This window comes from Diabrotica virgifera, chromosome 4, assembly GCF_917563875.1.
Source record: "Diabrotica virgifera virgifera chromosome 4, PGI_DIABVI_V3a".
In the NCBI taxonomy this organism is placed as follows: domain Eukaryota; kingdom Metazoa; phylum Arthropoda; class Insecta; order Coleoptera; family Chrysomelidae; genus Diabrotica; species Diabrotica virgifera.
This window is the reverse complement of record NC_065446.1, coordinates 58721205-58744711: the sequence shown is the minus strand read 5'-3', so window position 1 is coordinate 58744711 and position 23507 is coordinate 58721205. Positions and strand designations below refer to the sequence as shown.

The 23507-nt window shown below is 32.1% G+C and overlaps 1 protein-coding gene across 1 annotated transcript in view; it reads left to right on the top strand.

Annotated features, from left to right (window-relative positions):
• Positions 1-398: 398 nt before the first annotated feature.
• Positions 399-23507, top strand: part of LOC114332274 (transcription factor Dp-1) — a 487697-nt gene continuing 464588 nt past the window's right edge. The window contains exon 1 of the mRNA XM_050648210.1: positions 399-435. Within this exon, the coding sequence (XP_050504167.1) occupies positions 414-435 (22 nt within the window). The 5' untranslated portion in view covers positions 399-413. The remainder of the gene's footprint in view (positions 436-23507) is intronic.

Sequence of the window (23507 nt, the reverse complement as noted above, 5' to 3'; positions counted from 1 at the left end):
TAGAGATAGTCATGTATATGTTACGGTAAGTATGATTAATTGGAAATTATTAATAATTACCGGTCACTATTAATACAAACCGAATAGCGAGGTAAAAGTAATAAATATGCCAGAATTAATCGCATCGACCGGTAATTATTAATAAATCCCGGATTAGAACGGTAAATGTGATAAATTGCAATATCGTTAAATGCAAGGAAGCTTGCGGAGTGTATAGGAAGGTTTATTAGTCATTGTGACATATACCTCGTCCAATTTACTTACCGTTGCACGTCATCCGCGCCATAGCCTGTAACACGATACCAACACGAAATATCTAGGCGGTAGGTGTGTTCCCCTTTAGAATAATTTTGATTCTAAAAAAGAACACACCCACCGCCTAAATATTTCGTGTTGGTATCGTGTCACAGGCTATGGCGCGGATGACGTGCAACGGTAAGTAAATTGGACGAGGTATACCTACCCAAGTTCAATACAGCGAATAGCGCATACCACAGTGTAAGTCAATCTGTAGTCGGAAGCGGCCACTCTGTAATTAGTACATTCTTTCACGGTTTTTGCTCTAAATTTTAAAGAACCGCTTGGATTGACATGAAATTTGGCATACGCATAGCTTACATGTCAAACAAAAAAGTGATATTGTGCCGATGTGTGCTTTTGCCCTGGGGGTGATTTTCACCTCCTCTTGGGGGTGAAAAAATATATGTTCAAAATAAGTCCGGAAATGGATAAACTGACTAATTTTAAGTAACTTTTGTTCTATAGAGCTTTTTCCCCAAGTCAACACTTTTCGAGTTATTTGCGAGTGAATATGTTCATTTTTCAACAAAATAACTACATTTTTAGACGGTTTTTCGCAAATAACTCAAAAAGTAAGTATTTTGTCAAAAAAAATTTTCTTAGCAAAAATATAGCCTCTAATGGTGTCCATTAGGTCTCGGGACCTCGTAGAACCAGAGTTACAGCCAATGAAAAATAGATTAATATTCAAAAAATTTCAAACATAATATTTCGAAGTGAAATATCCAAAAAATTAAGCACTTTTTGGGGAAAATCCATTATAACTTTTTTAAAGTGTTTACAAAAAGCTTTATTTCTGTTTTTACAAAAAGTTTCTAGCAATTAATTTAAGCAAGTTACGCTCAAAATAAAGTTGGTGCCTTTTGTTTTGGTAAAAAAAATCGGGAATACCACTCCCTAATTAGCAACTTAAATGAAATTAATCGTTTCCGCTCCACAAATTATTTTACTTATGTTGTGTTTATATGATCTGTAAGTTTCATCGATTCGATTTTCATCGTTTTTTCTTTGACTTTTTAGCTACGTGTATGCCAAATTTCATGTCAATCCAAGCGGTTCTTTAAAATTTAGAGGTTTTCCAATATTTGACCGTTAAAGACCGTACTAAATACACTGTTTAATGTATTAAATACAAAAGGCTAAAGCAGGATTAAAAACATCCTTACCTCCTGGTACTTTATCCGAAATCAGAAGAAGATTTAGAAGAGACAATAGCAGATCTTTCTGATGACACTGATGATGAAGCAAAGCACCCTGGTGATATCGAACTCAACAGTTCAACCGAGGATTCCCAGTTAGCGCGAATTGAAGATACAGGTAACACTAACAGTCGAATATAACATAATTCGTGTGCGATAATTGCTCTCAATGAAGAAGACAATGCCAGTGTTGGCGTTAAAGGAAATAAGTGAGACGAAAAAGATGGCACTGCAATTGACAAAACTTCAGAAGACTCGGCATCTTGCTAAAGAGTCACTTGTAAAAGAATCTGACAGAATGTTAAAGCATTCTTATAAAATATTCCCTGTTAAAAAAGTAGGTCAAAGTGTTAGAGTGCGAATTCCAGATTCCAGAAGCTGATAGAGCTAAAGCCGATAGCCGAAACATAATTGCCATTATTTAGTGTTGCCCAAATGCAAGACCAAGACGAGACTTAAACAGTCTTGGTCTTGGTCTTGCGCAGTACACCTGGTCTTGGTCTTGGTCTTGGTATTGCGCTCCCGGTCTTGGTCTTGGTCTTGGTCTTGCAGCAAGAGTCTTGCAAGTCTCGCAGTTGCCCATTAGCCTATTGCATATCTTCGAACAACGTAACAAAGAGGTACATTTTAAGCTTGAATATCATAGCCATAGTAAAGACTAGCCAAATTATTATATTTCGAAACAACTGACACCAGGTGGGGTTTGAACCCACGATCTAATTGATCCCTGCCTATGTTCTAACTAACTAAAGTTAAAACTACCTCTTAAAACCCACAAAATTTCATTTGCAAATCTCAACCGGTTTTAGAGCAATAAATAAATCGTCAGTTTGTAAGAATAATTTCAACCCTCCCCCCTATTTGGTAAACAAAGTATTTATAAAGTAAACGTTTATGAAGCAAACTGTCATTACTCTTTCGTGTAGAATTACCCATTAAAGTTTGCCATACTTATTTAAAAACATTCTGTATTGATGAAAACATGGCTAGTTAAAAAAGTACCTAACTTTTGCATTATCCAATATAAGTGAATAAATAAAAAACATAATGTTAAGAAAATATGAGGCTATAGTTGGGCTTTAATTTCAGTATGCTATTGCATGCTAGAATAATAAGTTAGTATAATGCTACAATATTCCACAGAGTGAGAAACAACACAGTTTGATTGGTACACCCGGTATACACTGACAATAATTGACCTGTCTAGCAACAATATCTATTATTGCTGCAATATTTATAAAGATTAAGACAAATATAAAAAAAATCACTTAAATTGGACAACAGGTTTAGGAAATTTGAGACATTAAAAATGACCGCGTTAATTTCTTGGAGAAGTGATCGTTAAAATAATATTTCGGTATTATGTTTACACGATATCCGGCATTATCTCTATACTTTTGTCTGGTATATGATACTTACAAATAATAGCCGCGCTGTTTCGGTAGAATTTTGTTTAGCCGAGTGACCTCATAACACAGGACACATCAGTATACATTATTATAGTAAGACTATTATGTATTGTTTCTGCTGACTGTGCAAACGAAACAATACATAATAGTCTTACTATAATAATGTATACTGATAAGATTTCTGGTTAGATTCCTAGAAAACTAATAATGAAAAGAATTATTTATGTAAATTTATATAAGTGCTAAAGTGACATTTTTTTAAAAGTTTGGATACGATAATCGATATTACTGTATAGGTCTGGATCCCGTGTATGAAAAAAAGTTGATTAATAGCAAGCTGAAAATTTGTTAATAGCTTAAGGGTGTCTAGTCGGACAAACTTTCATATATGGGAACACTGGAACTGGGGAAGTTTTAATTGTGGAACAGGTTAAAAATTTGTAACGGTCAGACCACGAAAACGTCACATGTATTTTGTCCGACAGAACTTCCAATTGATTTGTTACCCTTTCATTAAAATCTCATGCAAAAACGAGACTGATATTTATCACCTGTCGTAATTCCTGTCATTTGGCATATTCTACGTGTTACGCTCATAATTCCAATTTGGTGATAAATAACAGTCTGATTTTTGCATGAGAGCTTAATAAAAGGGTAACAAATCAATTGGAAGTTCTGTCGGACAAAATGCATGTGACGTTTTCGTGCTGTGACCGTTCCAAATTTTTAACCTGTTCCACAATTAAAACTTCCCATGTTCCAGTGTTCCTATATATCAAAGTTTGTCCGACTAGATACCCTTAAGCCATTAACAAATTTTCAGCTTGCTATTAATCAACTTTTTTTTCATATGCGGGATCCAGACCTAGTAGGCGTCGCAACGCAGTAATGTTGTTTTATATGAATATGATTAGAAGACGACTATTCTCAAAACCAGGACAATTAATTTCAGAGCAAAGAAGTCAGCTGCTAAGAAAGATTTACTAAAAAATTTTATTTTTACATTATAATAATGACCTCTGAATACATGTCAAATGTGTCGAGTGTTCTTTTAATAGATATTTTGATTCGCTATGTATGTTTATGGTATTGTTCGTAAAGTCCAATTTTCAAAATTGTTGTTACAATTTTTTTTTGTTTCTCATAGAGTATGTAAGAATATAGCCGAACTTATATACTCCCTAAAACGACCCTCAGTTCTAACTGCAAGACGCAAGAGTCTCGCAGACTTAGTCTTGTTCTTGCTCAAGTCTTGCACGGTAAGTCTTCGTCTTGGTCTTGCTAAAATTAGACGGTCTTGGTCTTGGTCTTGCGAAAACGCAAGAACAAGACCAAGACTGCAAGACCAAGACCGATTTTGGGCAACACTACCATTATTATTACCAGAGAACGGCAGTTCTCGCCAGTGGTGCACACCTACACCCCCTACACGCGACACTATTTATATACACGAAATTTTCGATTTTCTAAATCTGACTGAATTGAAAATTGGGCCAACTCCCATCTTAAAGTTTAGGAAAAGACTTACCCACTCATATGTCAACCATCCATTTTGGTCCAAGGGTGTGGATTTTACGGCCCTTCCTATTTAGGGTCTGTTTTTCGTTCTTGTCCCCAAAATTCCCAAAAACTTCGAAAATTTAACTCCGACCTTTACGGCTTCTAATAGAAGCGATCACTATCTTTTCAAAGCATGTCTAATTTTGAAAATCGGTTGTACCGTTCAAAAGTTACCGAGCTCAGAAATATGAGTCAATTTTTATTTAATAAAGGTAAAATGTTTTGTGGATATGTATGTATGTATGTGTGTGGAAAAGTTAAACCGATCTGAATTTTTTTTTCTATGTTTGAAGAGGGAGAGGGCCGATTTAGAACCGGTGTAGTTTGTAAGTTTTGACTACCCATAAGCCAGCTATAGGACTTGGTAGGTACAAAACGGCATATTTTTTGGCGGTATATATCTTCGGTTCAAGAAGAGACAGGAGAACAGTAAATACATCAAATCAATAGCGTTGAGTAAAGCTGTCAAATGGTGTTCAAGCTGTTAGTATCAGACATACACACGGCTCAGTATAGCCGAAAAACTGAAAAACTAAACTTTGAAAGTTTTGGTTTCTCGACAATTACTCAAAATTTCAACCTACGAATTACGCCAATAACTGAACGTTTGTAGAAGGGCTCTAGACAAATCTAACGGTGTATACCTTATATCCGGGAAAATTCGAATTTTTAAGTTATAGGCTTCAAAAGTATGATCAAATCTATTTCTTATGGGAAAAACGGTTTTTCAAGCTCAATAATTACTGTAATAGCTTCAGTAATCGTACTTGACCTTAGATGCATAAGATACTACTTGTCAATACGTTTCAAACTAATGTATAGTGATCAAAATCGGTTAAGCCGTTTAGAAGTTATTATTGTCAAAAATATAAGTGATTATCGGTTTCTATAGTGTCTGGTATTGATTCTCAAACTCGGGGAACTTGTAGAAAGTTAATTTATGCAAGCTCATTGTTAGGTTTGTTTATTTCAAACAAATTTGGTAGAAAGGCGAAAGTAATTTCTTGAAAACTCGGGATTTTGGGTTTTTCTTTTTAGATGACTAAAAGATGATTGGTTGAAAAAAAGAGGGAAAGATAATTTTGGTTTGGATCGATTTTCGGAAGCCGAGAAGGGCGTTATCTCTTCCTGACGTCTGAAAGAAAAACAGTGAATCCTGAGTGACTATTGCCAGAAGTTTTTTTTGAACAGTGTAAAAGTCATTTATGAGTAATATGTTAATAGGTTGACTGCCATGAGAAGTATCCCGTTATGCAATGGGGCAATTTGGTTTTATAGTCGCGAAAATCAACAATTGATGGGACCAGATTCTAAGGGGTACAAGTGATAAAATAGTTTAGTTGCGAAAAACAAGAACAAGGTTAAAATATAGCAATTTCTACAGCAAATTAATCACTTATGGACTTATTTTGAATTCACTTTATATATTTTATTTATCTAATTGTAAAAGCATTTTTAAAGTTAGTATTTAATTTCATTCAAAATATTTGAAATTTTGAAAAAAAAACACGCTCGCACTTGTACCCCGCTTCAAATACACGCTCGCACTTCAAGTTTGCACTTGTTTCTCTTTGCCACTTATGTATGGACCATTCCACGAACATACACCTGTTTTGGATTATTTCGACAACGAATATTTTGCTGTGCAACATAAGAAGTGCGAAAGTGAATGGCGCTAATAATTATTCCAATAAACAACAATGTAATTTGCAATTTACTTTCGTTCTTCTTATTTTGCAGAGTAAAATATTCGTTGTCGAAGTGATCCAAAACAGGCGTATGTTCGTGGAATAGGGTATAGTTTACGAATTTCCTACAGTAAAATAAAAGAAAAATTACGTAAATATTAAATGTTTTTAATTATGAAAAAATACTTTCTGTACATTTTGTGTTATTTCACTTATTTTGAATACTTTTTTAAGAGCTTGATTTGCAAAGATGCTAAACGATTCACTAAAAATAATATCTAACGCCGTACAGGCAAAGGGATACAAGTGTAGTTATACCTGTTTGCCGCAACCTCTTTTTAAATATTTCATAAGTAGTCAAACTTGAACCTGCGGTATATCGCCACCAGTAGTTTAATTCACCTGTATCTCTTTGACACTAAATTTTTAGTACTATCTAGTATTATTTTCTGCACTCAACTCAGTTTACAATATTTTGTCACTTGTACCCCTTAGCATCTAATCTCCTCAATTATGATGCCTCAGAAGCCAATCGGTGTCAATAAATGTCAAGTCAATAAATGTTTAAAATAAGATAAGAAGATGTTTGTGAAAGTAGTTGCAGAAAAATAAGGAGTCATTAAAAATAAATAAACCGTCTTTATTTATCATAATATAAGTATTATATCCATAAATACAAACAAGGAAATTATAATAGTAGTATATACTGTGCACTGGAATAAGTGTACTTATTTTTAGTACATAAGCACAACGCTTAGACAGGTCGATTTTTAAAAGAATTATAGTATATTATAGCCTCACCGTTTCGATCTTTACGCTATCCCTCTTCAGGCGACAGGCATAAGTTTGATTTTTTTTAAATGGGAAAGTACATCATGTGACATCTCATTTAAAAGCTTTTCTGAAATACTGATTACAAAAATCTATAACATTTTGATCTTTTTTGAGAACGTAGGCGCAAAATTTCGGTCGAAATATTTTCAAATTCATTCATTATTTTCGAATCCTGAGAAAACCTATAAGTATTTTTTAAAAATTTAAAAGCAGAATGAAAGATTACAGTATTATCGGGGGTCAAAAGTCCCTGAGAACTTCTATGATGTTTATTTTAATAAGTCATGGGGGTGAAAACAAGGGAATATTTAGTGTGATTTTTAATGTCAAATATATCATTCAAAAAATAACTTTTTAGTTATTCTAAGGGACTTTCAGCCCTCGGTAATAATGTAATCTTTTATTAAGCGTTTAATTTTTTATAAATACCTATTAGTTTTTCCAGGATTCGAAAAAAATTGTGTGCCTATGTTCTCAAAAAAGATTAGTGTTATACATTTTTGTAATCAGTATTTCAAAAGTTTTAAATGAGGTGTCACGTAAGGTACTTTCCCATTTAAAAAAAAATCAAAGTTATGCCTATCGTTGAAGAGGGGTCGCGTAAAGTTCAAAACGTTGATGCTATAATATACTATGAATATTTTAAAAATCGACCTGTCCGAGCGTTTTGCTTATTTGCTAAAAATAAATAAGTTAATAGGGAGGGGTAACACTTACTCCAGCACACTGTATAATAATATATGTGTTACATTTCATAAGTCATTTTTAGGGAGAATGTGACTTACACCGTTTGACTTCTGAAACATCATGTCTCCTATATAGCTATAGATTTTTTCACCCCGGGAAGGGGTGAAACTCACCCTCAGGGCAAAAGCATACATCGGCCCAATATCGCATTTTTTGACCTGTTAGCTATGTGTTTGAGAAATTTCATGTCAATCGAAGGTGTTCTTTAAAATGTGGAGCAAAAACCGTGAGCAAATGGACTATTGTATGTATTCAATACCGTGAATATTTAAAAATGAATATTTATTATAACTTTACGGAATTATCGAATGCAGATCATTATTTGTGTACTTTTTAATTACTAGGAGTTCAAATTGTTACGCTTTTACAACTTTATATTATTGTAGCTCTAACTGAAACTCATTATAAAAATATTTAAAGTAAAACACCCTAATTGCCCCTTTTGTATCATTTTATGCTATTTTTTGTACAAAGTTTCACTCCGGTTTTCATATGCTCATATTAATTATATACGTCATACTACATCAAAGCGTCATATATATCCAACATAAAATATAAATTTATGTAACTTTGTGTTCTAGTTTTATAGCATTTGCCAGAAATTTATTATATATATTTATTATAACAATAATCTTTAATTAAGCACACTATTTTGATGTATGATATTTGTAGCCCAAGAGCCCGTGGCCGCTAGGCATTCTATATTTAACCCATTAGTGCCCAGATTATTTTGCGCAGTTTTTAATGTGATGCTAATATTTTTTTGGGAGTAGCTTTATTAGAAAACATAAAAATAAATAAATTTACGCATTCAAATTTATAAATCACTCATTATATGATGTTACATACAGTGTGTCAATTTTAAAATTTACAATGGCTATATCTCACGAACAAAAGCTGAAAACGAAAAATGCTTGAAATCGTTTCTAGGATAGTAAGGGGGAACTAAAATGACATGAAACAGAACTCACCACCATCAACCCCCTAGGCCCCACCCACCACAACCAAAAAAGTTTAAATTGCAAACCCCTACTTGTGATACATCATTGAAAAGACTATAAAAAATGCTATCCAATGGTATGAATAATAATTATACAGGGTGAAGCAATAATTGTGAAACTTTGGCTTAAATGAAAAATTTAATGAGGTTTTGTTGAACTACAAATTTGATAAAAATGTCAATTAAGTAAATGTTCAAAGTGGGTTCCGTTGTTTTGTAAACAATAATACAGTCTATGTTCAAATTTTGCACGAAATTTGACAAATGCTTTTTCTAGTAATAGGGCGACATGCTTTAGTAATTATTTCTCGCAATTTCCCAAGTGACGCAAGTTAAGTTTTATAAAAAACTAATTTAAGGCAAAAATGGCTAATTAAGTTTTAATTAACAAAAAAAAGTACGAGCGGACACTTATTATTTAAAATAATAGTCCGGGAGATAGCATTACAAATACAAAAGTCATAGTAAGCCAGCTGATATTAACACCCTGTATAATTATTATTTATACCATTGGATAGTACTTTTTATAGTAGGATAGTATATTACTTTTTTCTATGGGGTTACCCTAAATCAGTTGTTTATACAACTCAACTTGCTTAACCTGGGGAATTGCGAGAAAGAATTACTCAAACATGTGGCACTATTACTAGAACATTTGCTAAATTTCGTGCAGAATTTGAAAATAGACTGTATTATTGTTTACCAAACAACGGAATTCACATTAAATATTTACTTAATTGACATTTTTAATAAATTTGTAATTCAACAAAACCTTATTAAATTTTTCATTTAAGCCAAAGTTTCACAATTATTGCTTCACCCTGTATAAATATTATTTATACCATTGAATAGTATTTTTTATAGCCTTTTCAATGATGTATCACAAGTAGGGGTTTGCAATTTAAACTTTTTTGGTTGTGATGGGTGGGGCCTAGGGGGTTGATGGGGGTGAGTTCTCTTTCATGTCATTTTAGTTCCCCCTTACTATCCTAGAAACGGTTTCAAGCATTTTCCGATATCAGCTTTTGTTCGTGAGATATAGCCATTGTAAGTTTTAAAATTGACACACTGTATATGTAACGCTAGGAGCTAACGGGTGAAAAAAATGCAAATTATAACTGTAAGCAGTTCTATTTATTTAAAAACTGAAAATAGAGACAACGGAATTTAAGCTTTTTGATTTGTGTGATAGGTAACGAAAAAATCAATACAGACACCTATGTTACATTTTATACACATCGTGCGTGTTGAACTTTTGCAGAATGTGCCAGCACAACGCCTTCTTTTGTTGTTTGGAATTTCATTATTTTAATTTTGTTATTATAATTTTGTTTAATATCGATATTATTTGTCAAAGAAATGTTATATACTATCGATCCTGACTGCTGAATAAGAATATCGCACCTTTAATAAAAAAGCGAAATAACTCAAAATTCATGGTTTTCGAGATTTAATCATAAAATGAAATAACTAGACGAGAAGAACCTGTTCCGTTTAACAGCCAGGTTAAAATGATGAAAATGAGAGAGATAAATGATTTTCCCGCTCTTTTTTACTAACGCCTTTGCACAAACCGGTACTCCTAAAGTGGTGGAATTCAGTTATACTCCGGCTGTGTTTGGAGGTAAGATATCCGGTATTTTCAAAGAAAGTGATACAATAAGAAACAATTCTGTGTCTTACTAACGAGTAAGTATATTATTTGCTATCGCTTTTTAGAAAAGTGTATTCTTTCAGATTTATTTCACTTTATTAGAAAACTAGTTGAAGATTTGTTAGTTCATTTATGAGTTAGTTCATTTTAGTAGAAATTATTTCTTATTATGTGCCGTATTATTTCAACTTTATGCAGTTCCTAATTAAAAATTTAAAAAATTAGTAAAGTACAATAAGTATTATTTCAATACTCTACTATTATTTTATTAGATAGGTAGTTAGAAACCTTCACGTTTTTGACTTGTTTCACTTTATTATAAAATCAACAATAATTATTGTAATAGTAATACTTTTAATATGCAATGGTTTGATGTTTGCATTGATACTTATATACATATTTTTTGATAATCCAATTTAATTAGATTCTTGTTGACTATCAGCTTCTTGTCTAACTAACCGGTATAATATTTATACTCTTGTTTTAGAGTGGCGTCTTCTAGTCTAGAGCACAAAAATACTTGGATTATAGCGAAAAATTTCTCATTGGATAATAATTCCATCAATGAAAAACCCGTTAATAATAAATGTGAAACTACGGAAGAAGTAAGTTTCAATTTGTATTACTTTAATATATGTATAAATACACATTTTTTTATTATAAATTAAGGCTTTTATTTGTTTCTATCAAACAGTAATAGTATCTTACGTAATAATAGTAAACTTACGTATCTATGTCAAAAAATACAAAAAAAACTATCCCCGCTCGTTGTCTGAAAGAGCCTTGTACCGAAAAGTGCAGACTTAAATGCTCCGATAATATCAATACAGCAAACAGATATGGTATTTTGTGCAAGTTCTGGGAATTGGGCAGTTTGCTAAAACAAAGAGCATACATAAATTCTTGTACGGATGATATTCAACCTAAGTACAGGTACACAAACACTGAGAATCCTAGGCGATGCAACCAGGCTTTCCATTTTTTTATAAATGATGTCAAAATTAGAGTGTGCAAAACATTTTTTAAATCAACTTTAGATATTTCTGACCGCATGATATTTACATACAGACTAAGATTGATGCAAATGGTTTTGCACTGGATGATTTAAGAGGAAAACATGGCAAGCACAGAAAAAATGATCCCGAACTGATAACCGACATCAAGGGGCATATTAATTCTCTACCAAGGGTTGAATCTCACTGCCTACGCGTTTCTACTTCAAGAGAATACATAGAAGGCAGCAAAACCATTAAAGATTTATACAATGATTTTAAATTAGAACAAGAGCGGAACAATAAAGAAATTAGTACATATATTACCTATTATAAAATATTTACTACTGAATTTAATATCGGTTTCTTCCAACCAAAAAAAAAGATCAATGCGATCTGTGTAATACCTATAACAATTCCAATGTTAATGAAAATAAAGACCTGGAGCAAAAATATAAATCAAATTTAGAAGAAAAAAATCTGGAGTAGGGCTGAGAAATTAAATGACCGAAACAAAGTCAGCCAAAATGTAAGAGTAGCTAGCTGTGCTGCAATGTCATGCAGGTCAGTCTTCTTCATTTTATTATAAATCAAAACTGAACTGTTACAATTTAAAGGTGTCGGAACTGACACAAAGAATCTAAACAGGCATATAAAAATGTAAACTGTTATTTTTGATCTAAATGTGATGCAAAACGAGGCTCCATAGGAATCGGTTCTTGCATATGGGCCTATTTAAAAAATATAAGTGAAGAGGGAGATGGTGAAAAAGAAGTCGTATTCTATTCAGACATTTGCTGTGGACCAAAACAAGAATAAGTACAGTACGAAAAATGAAAGAATACCCATGAACGAACATATAAAACACGCTGTATTTTCCTGTCACCGTGTCACACAAAAAATTGGCCAGCGCAAGTACATGTAATAATTATTGTTACATGTACTTGCACTGGACAATTTTCTTTGTGACACGGTGACAGGAAAATACAGCGTGTTTTATATGTTCGTTCATGGGTATTCTTTCATTTTTCTGACTGTATATAACGTCGCTGTATTAATTCGCTGTGCACACGTTAAAAATTAAGAGAATTACACAAAAATTTTTAATAAGGGGCCGAAAAATCAGAACGAAGCCGATAGTGTGCAAGTGCACAGTCTTATTAAGAAAAAAGTTAAAAAGAGCTTGAAATCTGGATCTATTTACACTCCAGACCAATATGTAACTTTAACAAGGAATGCTAGAAAATCGAACCCACCTTTAATTCTGCACGGGATGAATTACCAATCATTTTATGATTTAAAAGGTTTGCAAGAAGAATTGGGGTATAACTTTACGATTAATACTGAGGGAGAAAATGTTAACTGAAATGAAATCAAAGCAATACAAGTGAACAAAGATAATCCTACATATTTTTTTATAAGACATCATACAAGGATGAGACTTATAAACAGGTAGATGTAAGGAACAAACGAAAAAAAAATAGGATCAATAACGGAAATAGCACTCAAACCCGCCTATACAGGAAAACAAAAATTGAGTACAAACAAACGGAAAGATTTGCAAGCATTGCTACCTAAAGGATTGATTCCGTCTTTTTACTCCCAATTTTATAATTCAATAATTTAATCATTTTTTTAATTCATAGTTCTAAGATAAACGTTGTGCCATATTTGAGAGTAGCCACACAAGTTTCTTGAAACAATCTATTTTATATTTTCGGTTTATTTTTAAAATGTATTAACATCTTTTCATTGTATTATTATAGTGTTACTTATGTTTTAGTTTAATTTTGTAATCAGGCAATTTTGTTAATAAAGATAAATAAACGAATAATCAGTATTTTATTATAAAGAAAACGAAAATTCATTTTGTGCTTAAGAAAATATAGAAACAACTAGGATTAATTCAGTGTCAACTCAAAGTTTTTACATCAAAACTGCAACAAACCTAATTGTTTATTTTACATGACAGTTCATTTAGCAATAAAAGAGCATCATGTAGAATTATTTCATCGGTGCAGAATATATGTTTAATCATAAAGTGAAATAACTATAAACTATCAAAAGAACAACACATTTGCACCCTTAAAAATAGACGCGAGGATTAGCATTGACTAAAATCTAACAGCTTACTAATTAAACTCTCCACATCAACCTTTAGAATTCCTCTAACCCGTATGATTTTTGTGAAATTAATTTTTAACCTGTACTGTGCAAAACTTAAAAACCTTGACTGCAAATTCCCACAAACTGTGTTTTTTGAGTTATTTCTTTTTTTTTTATTAAAGGTGCGATATCTTCTCCTGTAATAATTCCATCAGCAGTTCTAGCTTCTGCATCGGCAAGTAGTTGACGTTTTCTCAAATTCTTCAAATCTCCGTCCACGTCCTCATCCGTCAGAGTAGCCGGATCCGGTGGCGCTATATAAACTTCCTCTATGGAGTCATTTATCTTGTCGTATTCTCCAAAGTCTATATCAATAGATTCTTGAATAGTCGGGCCTCTTTTATGAACTGCAGCAAGGCCTCTGATATAAAACAACTTAGTAGGTACATACTGCATTTTTAAATTCCCTTAAGTTCTATAAACACTCTGCATACCATTACTTCGAAAAAATGTTACTATTTAAAAATACCATACAATGAAAACAAAACATATGATAATATATTGCTACAAAATAACTGGAGAATATGCTACATTACATCCTAGCGTTACAAATATGTAACAGTCAATTTCCTAACCTAATAACTTTTTTATTTGACTATTTCACTAGACTGTTTTTAACTGATAAAACGGCATAGCAACGCTTCGTTTCCTACTGACAAAACTCATTAGCGACGTGATTTCTCAGCGACAAAATTATGACAGATCCGTCACGAAAGTGTCTGGTAATAACAAATAAATAAAGATTATATTTCGTTGATATGGTGCATTAATTGTCTCGTGAAATAGTCTTGTCGAATATCATTCAAGAGAAAATTATTTACCGGCAAAATTTTCTCCTGGTTCCATTCAAGTTTGTTTCATTTTTGTAATTTTCGCTTATGAAATTTTGACAAAATCACTCGACTGACGTCTCGTGATTTAAGTCAAAATTTAATTCGCGAAAATTGCCAGGCAACAAGCTTTAATACCAGTCGAAAATATTGCCGGCAAAATTTTCTCTCTTGTGATATTATACAGGGTGTCCCGGAAAATAGTGCGTTCCTTAAAGGTATAGGTAGAAGGCACCATGTAGAACAAAAAACTCTTATAACATTTTTTTCTAAATGCAACCGTTTGACCAAAAAATTAAAATGTACTTTGGTAGGCAAATTTAAATCTGAAAACTATGTGCGGTACGCAAATTTAAGCATAGACAGTCCCATGTAAATAAATAGATAGAAGATAGATAGTACACAGGTTTTAAAGAATCCTGTTTAGTGTCAATGCCGAAAATGTTTTCGAATAGTGAGTGTATTACCTATTATGTTATTACCTATGAATGGTGTTTGTGAAAGGTTACTTGAAACATCTAATTCGGTATAATAATTATTTTCAAGTAAGTACAACTTAGTTATTTCAGTTCACAAGTAAACCAATTACTGAGACATTATCTGGTGTATTTAAGTTCCACTGTAAACTATTAAAACTATGTAATTCAGTTAAAGCCCTCAGCAATACTCAGCATTCAACCCATTTAAACCTTACTAAATTCATAATATTAGTTCAGTTAAAAGCCGTGTTTTTATGTTAAAAGATGTGTAATTCGTTTAAAATTATGCAACAGGTATTTCAATACATTTCAAAAGAAAATAATTTTAGTAAACAAATAGTAAATACATAAGTATTACCTACTATTAGGTTGGATTATTTTAAATACTGTTAATCACAATCACAAACGAGTTCTTATTATGTTATTATTCCGTAGTGCGTACGATGTTGCCAGTTTATTAAAATTTCCAAAACATTAAAATACAGGTATATGGAAAACAATGTTAACTTTTTTTTTGGAAACGGTTAACTTTAGAAAAAAATGGTATAGGACTTTTTTGTTCCAAATTGTGTATTCTCTCCATACCTTAAAGGAACGCACTATTTTCCGGGACATCCTGTATACGAAAAATATCAATATTTTTTACACCAAAAATATTTATTTACATTTTCTTATACTATTTGTTTTCTAGTATAAACTTTATTATACAAAATAAGATTTACATACTTATTCTTTATCAACGAAGTCCATTATTTGAAGCTTTATTTTTTCTTATATTTCATCACCTCGCAGATTCAAAACAAATTTCTAAAAAAATCGGGCATTTAAAACAATGTAAACAATATCACGTCCTGACCAGAACTAACCTGTTTTTAACTGAAAATTTGCGATGTATGCGATAGAGGATATATTTAGATGGCACCACTTTGCTGTTACATAATTGTAACGCTAGGAACTAATGGGTTAATAAAAGCTGAAAGATTCTCTGAGCATGTCCCCAACACAGCTAAAAACTATCAGCTAGTACGGACTTTGGATCGTGGTTAGTTAAGCAGGTGTCAGGTAGCAAAGTTTTGTAAAATATTATAGTACTTCCTTAAAGTATAAAAGCTGAATTTTATATAACTATGTTACTTGGACAGTGGCCTACTATCAAAAAATATTGTCTCAGTAGGCGGAGAGTTTTAATAGTTTTTTTACCTTGCCGGACGCATTGAAAGTCTACTGTAAGTACGAGCGCGAGACAATAGGGAGATTTGTGCACACAAATACGTAAACGTAACGCATCTTTTTGACATGTACGCTTGCGCATTAATGGTTGAACTCCCGTATCTCGATATGTATTACCTAAAGTAACGCTCTGATACGTACGTGAGAACGCATCCCTATCGAGACGAAAGTCACCGAATGCACACGAGGATCTTGCCCGATTACCTACCAAATGAACATTTCATCAGCATACTACCCGTTTATAAACATTTTAAGGTTATATTGGTTTAGTCTATTTGAGTAAAATTATTCTGTGTTTGTAATTGGAAATTGGAACTTCATCATAGACTTAAAATTTTATTGTTTTTAAGTTGTCTATTAATAAAGCAAAACAAACAAATCTTGTATTAATTTAAGAAATACAGTGATCATCACAATTGATAACTAGATCAACAAATGGCCTAGTTTCAGTAAAATTTTCAAATAAATATTACCAAACTATTTACATTATACTGGACTTCTGATGTAGGTAAAATAATTTACAACTAAAAAGTAGGTATAAACAAAAATAAAAAAAAATTAACCTAAGGAAAAATAATATATTTATATTTAAATATAGAAGTAATTAAAACCATACAATTTCATCATTCATTTATCTTTTTTTACATTTGTATATTAATTGTATATTGTGTGAACATTGTTTTATTTTTTTAATGTCAACGGAATTTAAAAATGACTACGATTTGCTTTATGTTACGGTAAGGCAGATACAAAAACTACCTATTTTAACATTCATCCTCTACGACACGTTAGTTGCTTTACGTATGCGGAGATGCGTTACGTTACGTAGCAACAAAAACTCCCTAATAGGGAGTTTTTGTGCACACAAATACGTAAACGTAACGCATCTTTTTGACATATACGCTTGCGCATTAATGGTTGAACTCCCGTATCTCGATGCGTATTACCTAAAGTAACGCTCTGATACGTACGTGAGAACGCATCCCTATCGAGACGAAAGTCACCGAATGCACACGAGGATCTTGCCCGATTACCTACCAAATGAACATTTCATCAGCGTACTACCCGTTTATAAACATTTAAGGTTATATTGGTTATTGGTCTATTTGAGTAAAATTATTCTGTGTTTGTAATTGGAAATTGGAACTTCATAATAGGTTTCAAATTTTATTGTTTTCAAGTTGTCTATTAATAAAGCAAAACAAACAAATCTTGTATTAATTTAAGAAATACAGTGATCACCACAATTAATAACTTGATAAACAAATGACCTAATTTCAGTAAAATTTTCAAATAAATATGAACAAACTATTTACATTATACTGGAATTCTGATGTAGGTACAATAATTTACAACTAAAAAGTAGGTATAAACAAAAATTAAAAAAAATTAACCTAAGGAAAAATAATATTTTTATATTTAAATAGAAGCAATTAAAACCATACAATTTCATCATTCATTTATCTTGTTTTACATTTGTATATTAATTCTATATTGTGTGAACATTGGTTTATTTTTTTAATGTCAACGGAATTTAAAATTGACTTTACGATTTGCTTTACGTTACGTTAAGGCAGTTACAAAAACTACCTATTTTAACGTTCGTCCTCTACGACACGTTAGTTGCTTTACGTATACGGAGATGCGTTACTATTAATAGGGAGTTTTTGTTGCTACGTAACGTAACGCATCTCCGTATACGTAAAGCAACTAACGTGTCGTAGAGGACGAACGTTAAAATAGGTAGTTTTTTTAACTGCCTTAACGTAACGTAAAGCAAATCGTACAGTCATTTTCAGCAGTTTTATCTCCAACTTATGTTATCTTATAACATTATAATATTATTATATCTTATAACATTATATAATTAATGTTATGTTATAACATTAGTTATCTTCAGCATATATCTCTGAAGACGTTGAATAACACTTTCACTCAAAAACTTTCTTTTGTGACTTTAAACTATACTCTACTCTTTTATTATTTTCCTACGGAACCAAAATTCACTATATTTCTATGTAAAATCAATATTCAGATTCTATTTACAATACTGTCTTCTGACTTTCTCTTTATCTACAAAACCGTATATTCCTAATTTTTTTAATCTATTTGTCCTGACAAAATCCATTGTCTTGTCCTTTTTCCTAAACAAAATACCTGAGTGCTAAACTTTCACTGGACACCACCACACAAATAAGAGTCATTAAGCGCACAAATTTTCCTTGTTTTTTTTTATTTTTTTTTTCTACTTCGAGCTCTTACAATTATTCACATAATTTCAGAATTCAAATTCAACATTTTACCAGAAAAAACATTTTGCCGAAAATTCATAGTATACCACTAATTTAGTTTTTCATCCTCTACTTTTTAATTATTCATTTTTAAAAAAATTTATGTACAGTGTGTTGTTTTTGGGTCGGAGCATTTGTCCAATATTTTTTAATCCGGACCTGAAGTTTTTATAATTATAAATAAATTAATTGATTGGACACCTTAATGAATATTCGGGTGTCAAATATAAAATAAATATACAGTGTGGTTAAAAAGTTATGAACCCCATAAGAAAATGGCAAAATAGATAAAATACCCAGTAACTTTGTTATTGATGAAGTAAGACTCATTAAGTGTGGTATTTTTGAGACCGCCTCAGGGTCCTCTTTCTACAGTTAACGTATGTGACTTTCCTAATGAAACACCCTGTATATGCCTATATTAGATACAGTATGGTGCAAATGAAAGGAATAAATCCGTTATTTCGTAAGCCGGTAACTTTAAAGAAAAATCCTGAAAAAAAGTCGTTTTTTTTTTAAATATGATTTTTTGACATATATATCATACTATTGACGTAATCCATCTGGGCGTGATGACGTAATCGATGATTTTTTTAAATGAGAATAGGGATCGTGTGCTGGCTCATTTGAAAGGCTATTCAATTCTACATCCAGTAATATAAACACTAACATAATCATTTTTACAGGGGGTCGAAAAAAATTTTTTTAATGAAATTAATTGACGCTAAAAAAAATGTATGTAATTTATTTAATTCTAAATACATTTTGCTTTCAGAAAACAAAAATAATTGATAAATAAACATTGCTTTTCTCTCAAATTTATGTTCAAGCTGCCACCCACCCGCCACTTGGTAGTTTCAACATTGTATATAAGGGAATAACAACGTGTATTTATACAGTAGAACCCCGTAAATCCGAACCCCGCTAATCCGAATGTTCGGCAAATCCGAATCAACGGAAAGTGAAAAAAATTAAAAAATTCAAGACAAAAAATGGAGCTTCTTCAAATTGTAAATCTAGTTACAACTTCTTCCACGATTTTCTAATTAAAGTCTCAAGGCAGTCCAGGCCTCAGCCAACCAATAGATGACATCTTCTTGGGTGATTTTTTTCAAGATGTCAGTAGTGGAACTTTCCTCACTTTCTAGTACAGTCCGTAACAAATTTCTATAATGCAGTTTTATAAACTGCAGAACACCTTGGTCCATGGGTTGCAATAATGAGGTCACATTTTCTCGTAGGAAACCAGCTTTAATTTCATCACATATAAGTCCCTTGACTCCAGCGTGTGATGTAGCATTGTCTAAGAAAAGTAGGGCTCTGTTGGGAAGCCCCACTTCCTTAATGAATTTCGAAATGGATAGAACAAATTGTTTTTCAAACCATTCCTTAAAAAGTGCACTATTCATCCATGCTTTTCTTTGGGCCCTATAATAAACAGGTAAAGCGTTCATGTTAACGTCTTTCTAAGCTCGTGGTTTTTTAGATTTTCCAATGATCGTTAAAGGTATTTCGTTGTTGCTGCAGCGTTACAACAGGCCATAAGAGTCAAACTTTGCATATTCATTTAAAGCTAGTTGCACAAGCTTCTTCTTTTGAGGCAAGACTTTTGATAGGCAGTGATTTGAAACTTAGTGGAAGAGGGAGAGAGTGAGATAGGTGCAACTACTCAAAATCAACGACAATGAAATCTTTGAATTATTTGTTAGGTTAACTTTCGGATAATCCGAACTTTTCGGAATCCGAACAGGCTGTCCCCCCAATTAGTTCGGATTTGCGGGGTTTTACTGTATTCTTATTTTAGCGTCAATTATTAATTGCACTAAAAAAATCTTTTGGACACCCTGAATAAATAATTACATTAATCTTTATATAACTGAATACAAAATTGAATAACCTCTCTGATGAGCTAGCAGACGACCCATATTCTCATGTAAAACATCATTGATTAGTCACTAATAGTAAAATATATATGCAAAAAGATCATATTTTAAAAATAAAAATCGACCTGTTTCAGGATTTTTCCTGAAAGTCGTCGGCTTACGAAATAACGAATTTATTCCTTTCATTTGCAGCATACTGTAAGTATACATTTAACCCTCGTAAGGCGGTACGGGGTGCAGCTGCACCCCAGACCTCGTTTTTTACACCTATCTTTTTTAATATTTTTTTTTGATTTTTGTCAATTTTTTTTATTCGCGTTAAATTCAATTCTAAACGCATTCCACCCATTACAGCATTTAAAACTCTTTGCGTTTACGTGCTTTTTTGGAAAAATGACATAAATTTCATATCCTGAATTAGACGTTTCTGATGTTCCACCTGGAGTTAACAGGGCTACGGGACAAAGTCGGTGTTACTTATGTCAGAGAAAAAAATCGAAAGTCCCTGCATAACTGTATTGTGTGTAAAAACTTTGTGTTGCTTACTCTGTGAAAAATTTTATGTATTTGTCTTGCAACGATAATAATTTTTTTTAAGAAGAAATGAGTACTTTGTTTGTAAAATTATGTTTCAAAGTGTAAAAAACAAGTCCTAATTATCTTTCAAGTCAATTTCACGACGTTCACATATAAAAAAATGGATATATAGATAAGGTGCAAATGCACCCCGCACCGTTGTTTACGTAAGAATCTAAGCACCACCTTACGAGGGTTAAGAGCGTAGGCGCAAAATTTCGGGCCAATGCTTTTTAAATGCATTCATTGTTTTCGAATCCCGAGAAAACTAATAAGTGTTTTTTTTTATTTAAACGCAGTATGAAAGATTACATTATGACCAAGGGCCGAAAGTACATGAAAACTTATATAATTTTTATTTTCATAAGTTACAGGGGTGAAAAAAAAAGAAAATTTAGTGTGATTTTTAATTTCAAATATCTCATTAGAAAAAAACGGTTTTTATTCTAAGGGACTTTCGTAATGGGACGTTTCATCGCCGCCGGTTCATCGCCGCCGTTTCGATGCCGCCGGTTCATCGCCAGTCCATTTCATCGCCGGCCGTTTCATCGCCAGTTAGTCAGTTGATCTTGTATTATGGGAGATGACACGACACGACGTTAAATTCACTTCAAAACTCAGTTCAGACAAATAAATAGATAAAAACTATTATTATATTAATTTACTGTTCTATTTCTACTTCCCCTAAATTTGATGCTTCTTCTTCTTCTTCTTTAGGTGCCGTGTCTGTATTCAGACGTTGGCGTCATCATGTTTACAATTTCCTGAAATCTCTCTCTATCGGCTGACTATTTGATATTAACAGTATTAAATTTGTGGTGTTAAATTATATTTTATATTATAAAAGTTTAAAAGTCTATTAAAAGATTAAGTATGGCAACGGGAATGGTCATATCTCGTATTTCCTAGAATTCCTAATTAATACTAAAAATAAATAATAAATGTAACTGTCGAAAATTGGTCGAAAATTCGGAAATATATCAGTTAGTAATTAACTGGCGGGCGATGAACCGGAGGCATCGAAACGGCCGGCGATGAATCGGCCGGCGATGAACTGGAGGCATCGAAACGGCGGCGATGAACTGGCGGCGATGAAACGTCCTAGACCCGGGACTTTCATTCTGCGTTTAATTTTTTAAAAATATTTTCTCTATTAGTTTTCTCGAAATTCGAAAAAAATAAATGCATTTAAAAAGCATTGGTCCGAACATTTACGCCTACACTCTTATATATAGATTTCAGTTGGACTCAGAAACTAATAAAATGGAGACCAAGAGTAGATAAACAGATTAGGGAAAGGCTATCTATGTGTTATATTTAACGTACTGTTACAAACTGACAACAAAGACCAAATTAATAGAAACAAATGGAAGCAAATTGGTTAGTAAAGTTATTAACTTCCTACTCTATTATTACTCCTTATTTAATTCCTGGATATATTTGCCTAGTTTGTGGTACAATTTATCTAATATTTGTACAACTTTCAAATTGCTAAATGTAGAAGAAGTTATATACATTCCTACCTTCTGGTGAAAAAATGTGTTGCGTTTTCATTTTACTGTAGTCTGTTAATGTCCCGTGGAAAATATTATGATTTACGTTCACATATAAAAGAAAGATATTGCTAATAAAATATAACAATATTTTTCGGGAGACCAAAAACCAGCGGGTCGGCCTGGAAAGTAAACTTCATAACATAGAGGGGAAGACAAAACGGATTCAAAATATAGTGCAGTCACTGAAGGTGGATATGAGCTATTACCTCCAATTTCGTTGAACCTCCATAGATGTGCATGAAAATTGGGTTAGAGGATATCTCAAGGAACAAAGGTGACGTGGTGCTAACTTGCGCTTTTACCTGGGGGTGGATACCACCCCTTCTCCGGGATGAAAATTATTTTATTAAAAATAACCTAAAAATTCGATAGAGGGGCAAATTCTAAGCAAAATGTGTTAAATAAAGTTATTAAAATAAACCAAAACTTTTTGAATTTTTAAAGATTAAAATTTTAATTTTTCGTGAGAAAAATGCATGTTTTTAACCAATTTTTCATAAATAATTCAAAAACTATAAGTTTTTAAAAAAAGTTGTTGTTATTAAAATTGAAGCTAATAAAAAATGAAATAAACTGCTTACTATAAAAACCTTTTAGTGTTAACTGAAAGTAAGTTAGAGGCAATTAAATATATATTGTTTTCGGCGAGTACCCAAATTTAAGTATTCAAGCTTAAATAACGGGAAAATGATGCACTTTATAACATAAATATATTAAACATTTGTCAAAGAACTTAGAAATACCTATCAAATGAGCCCAAGAACAAGTTGACATCATTAAAATTTATGCTCCAAATATTTTTCAAAATTTATCTTTTAAAAATTTTTCCAAAAAATGTTATTGTTTGTTTTTTAAACAACTCCGTTACTTTTTACGATATCAAGTTCACCTAAACACCATTTGAAAGCTAATTCTAAGGGCTACTAAAATGCGTTAAACTTAATCTTATTAACACCTTAGTTTTATTTTAACGAAAGGTTAAATGGCCCCGCTTACATGGTCCTCGCAGCAAAATTTAAGCTTTAAACGTTTCTATTTTCGTTATTTTTTACCCTACACTAATAGTAAACATGTAAAATATTTGATACAGAAAGAACTAAAATTTGGTTATTA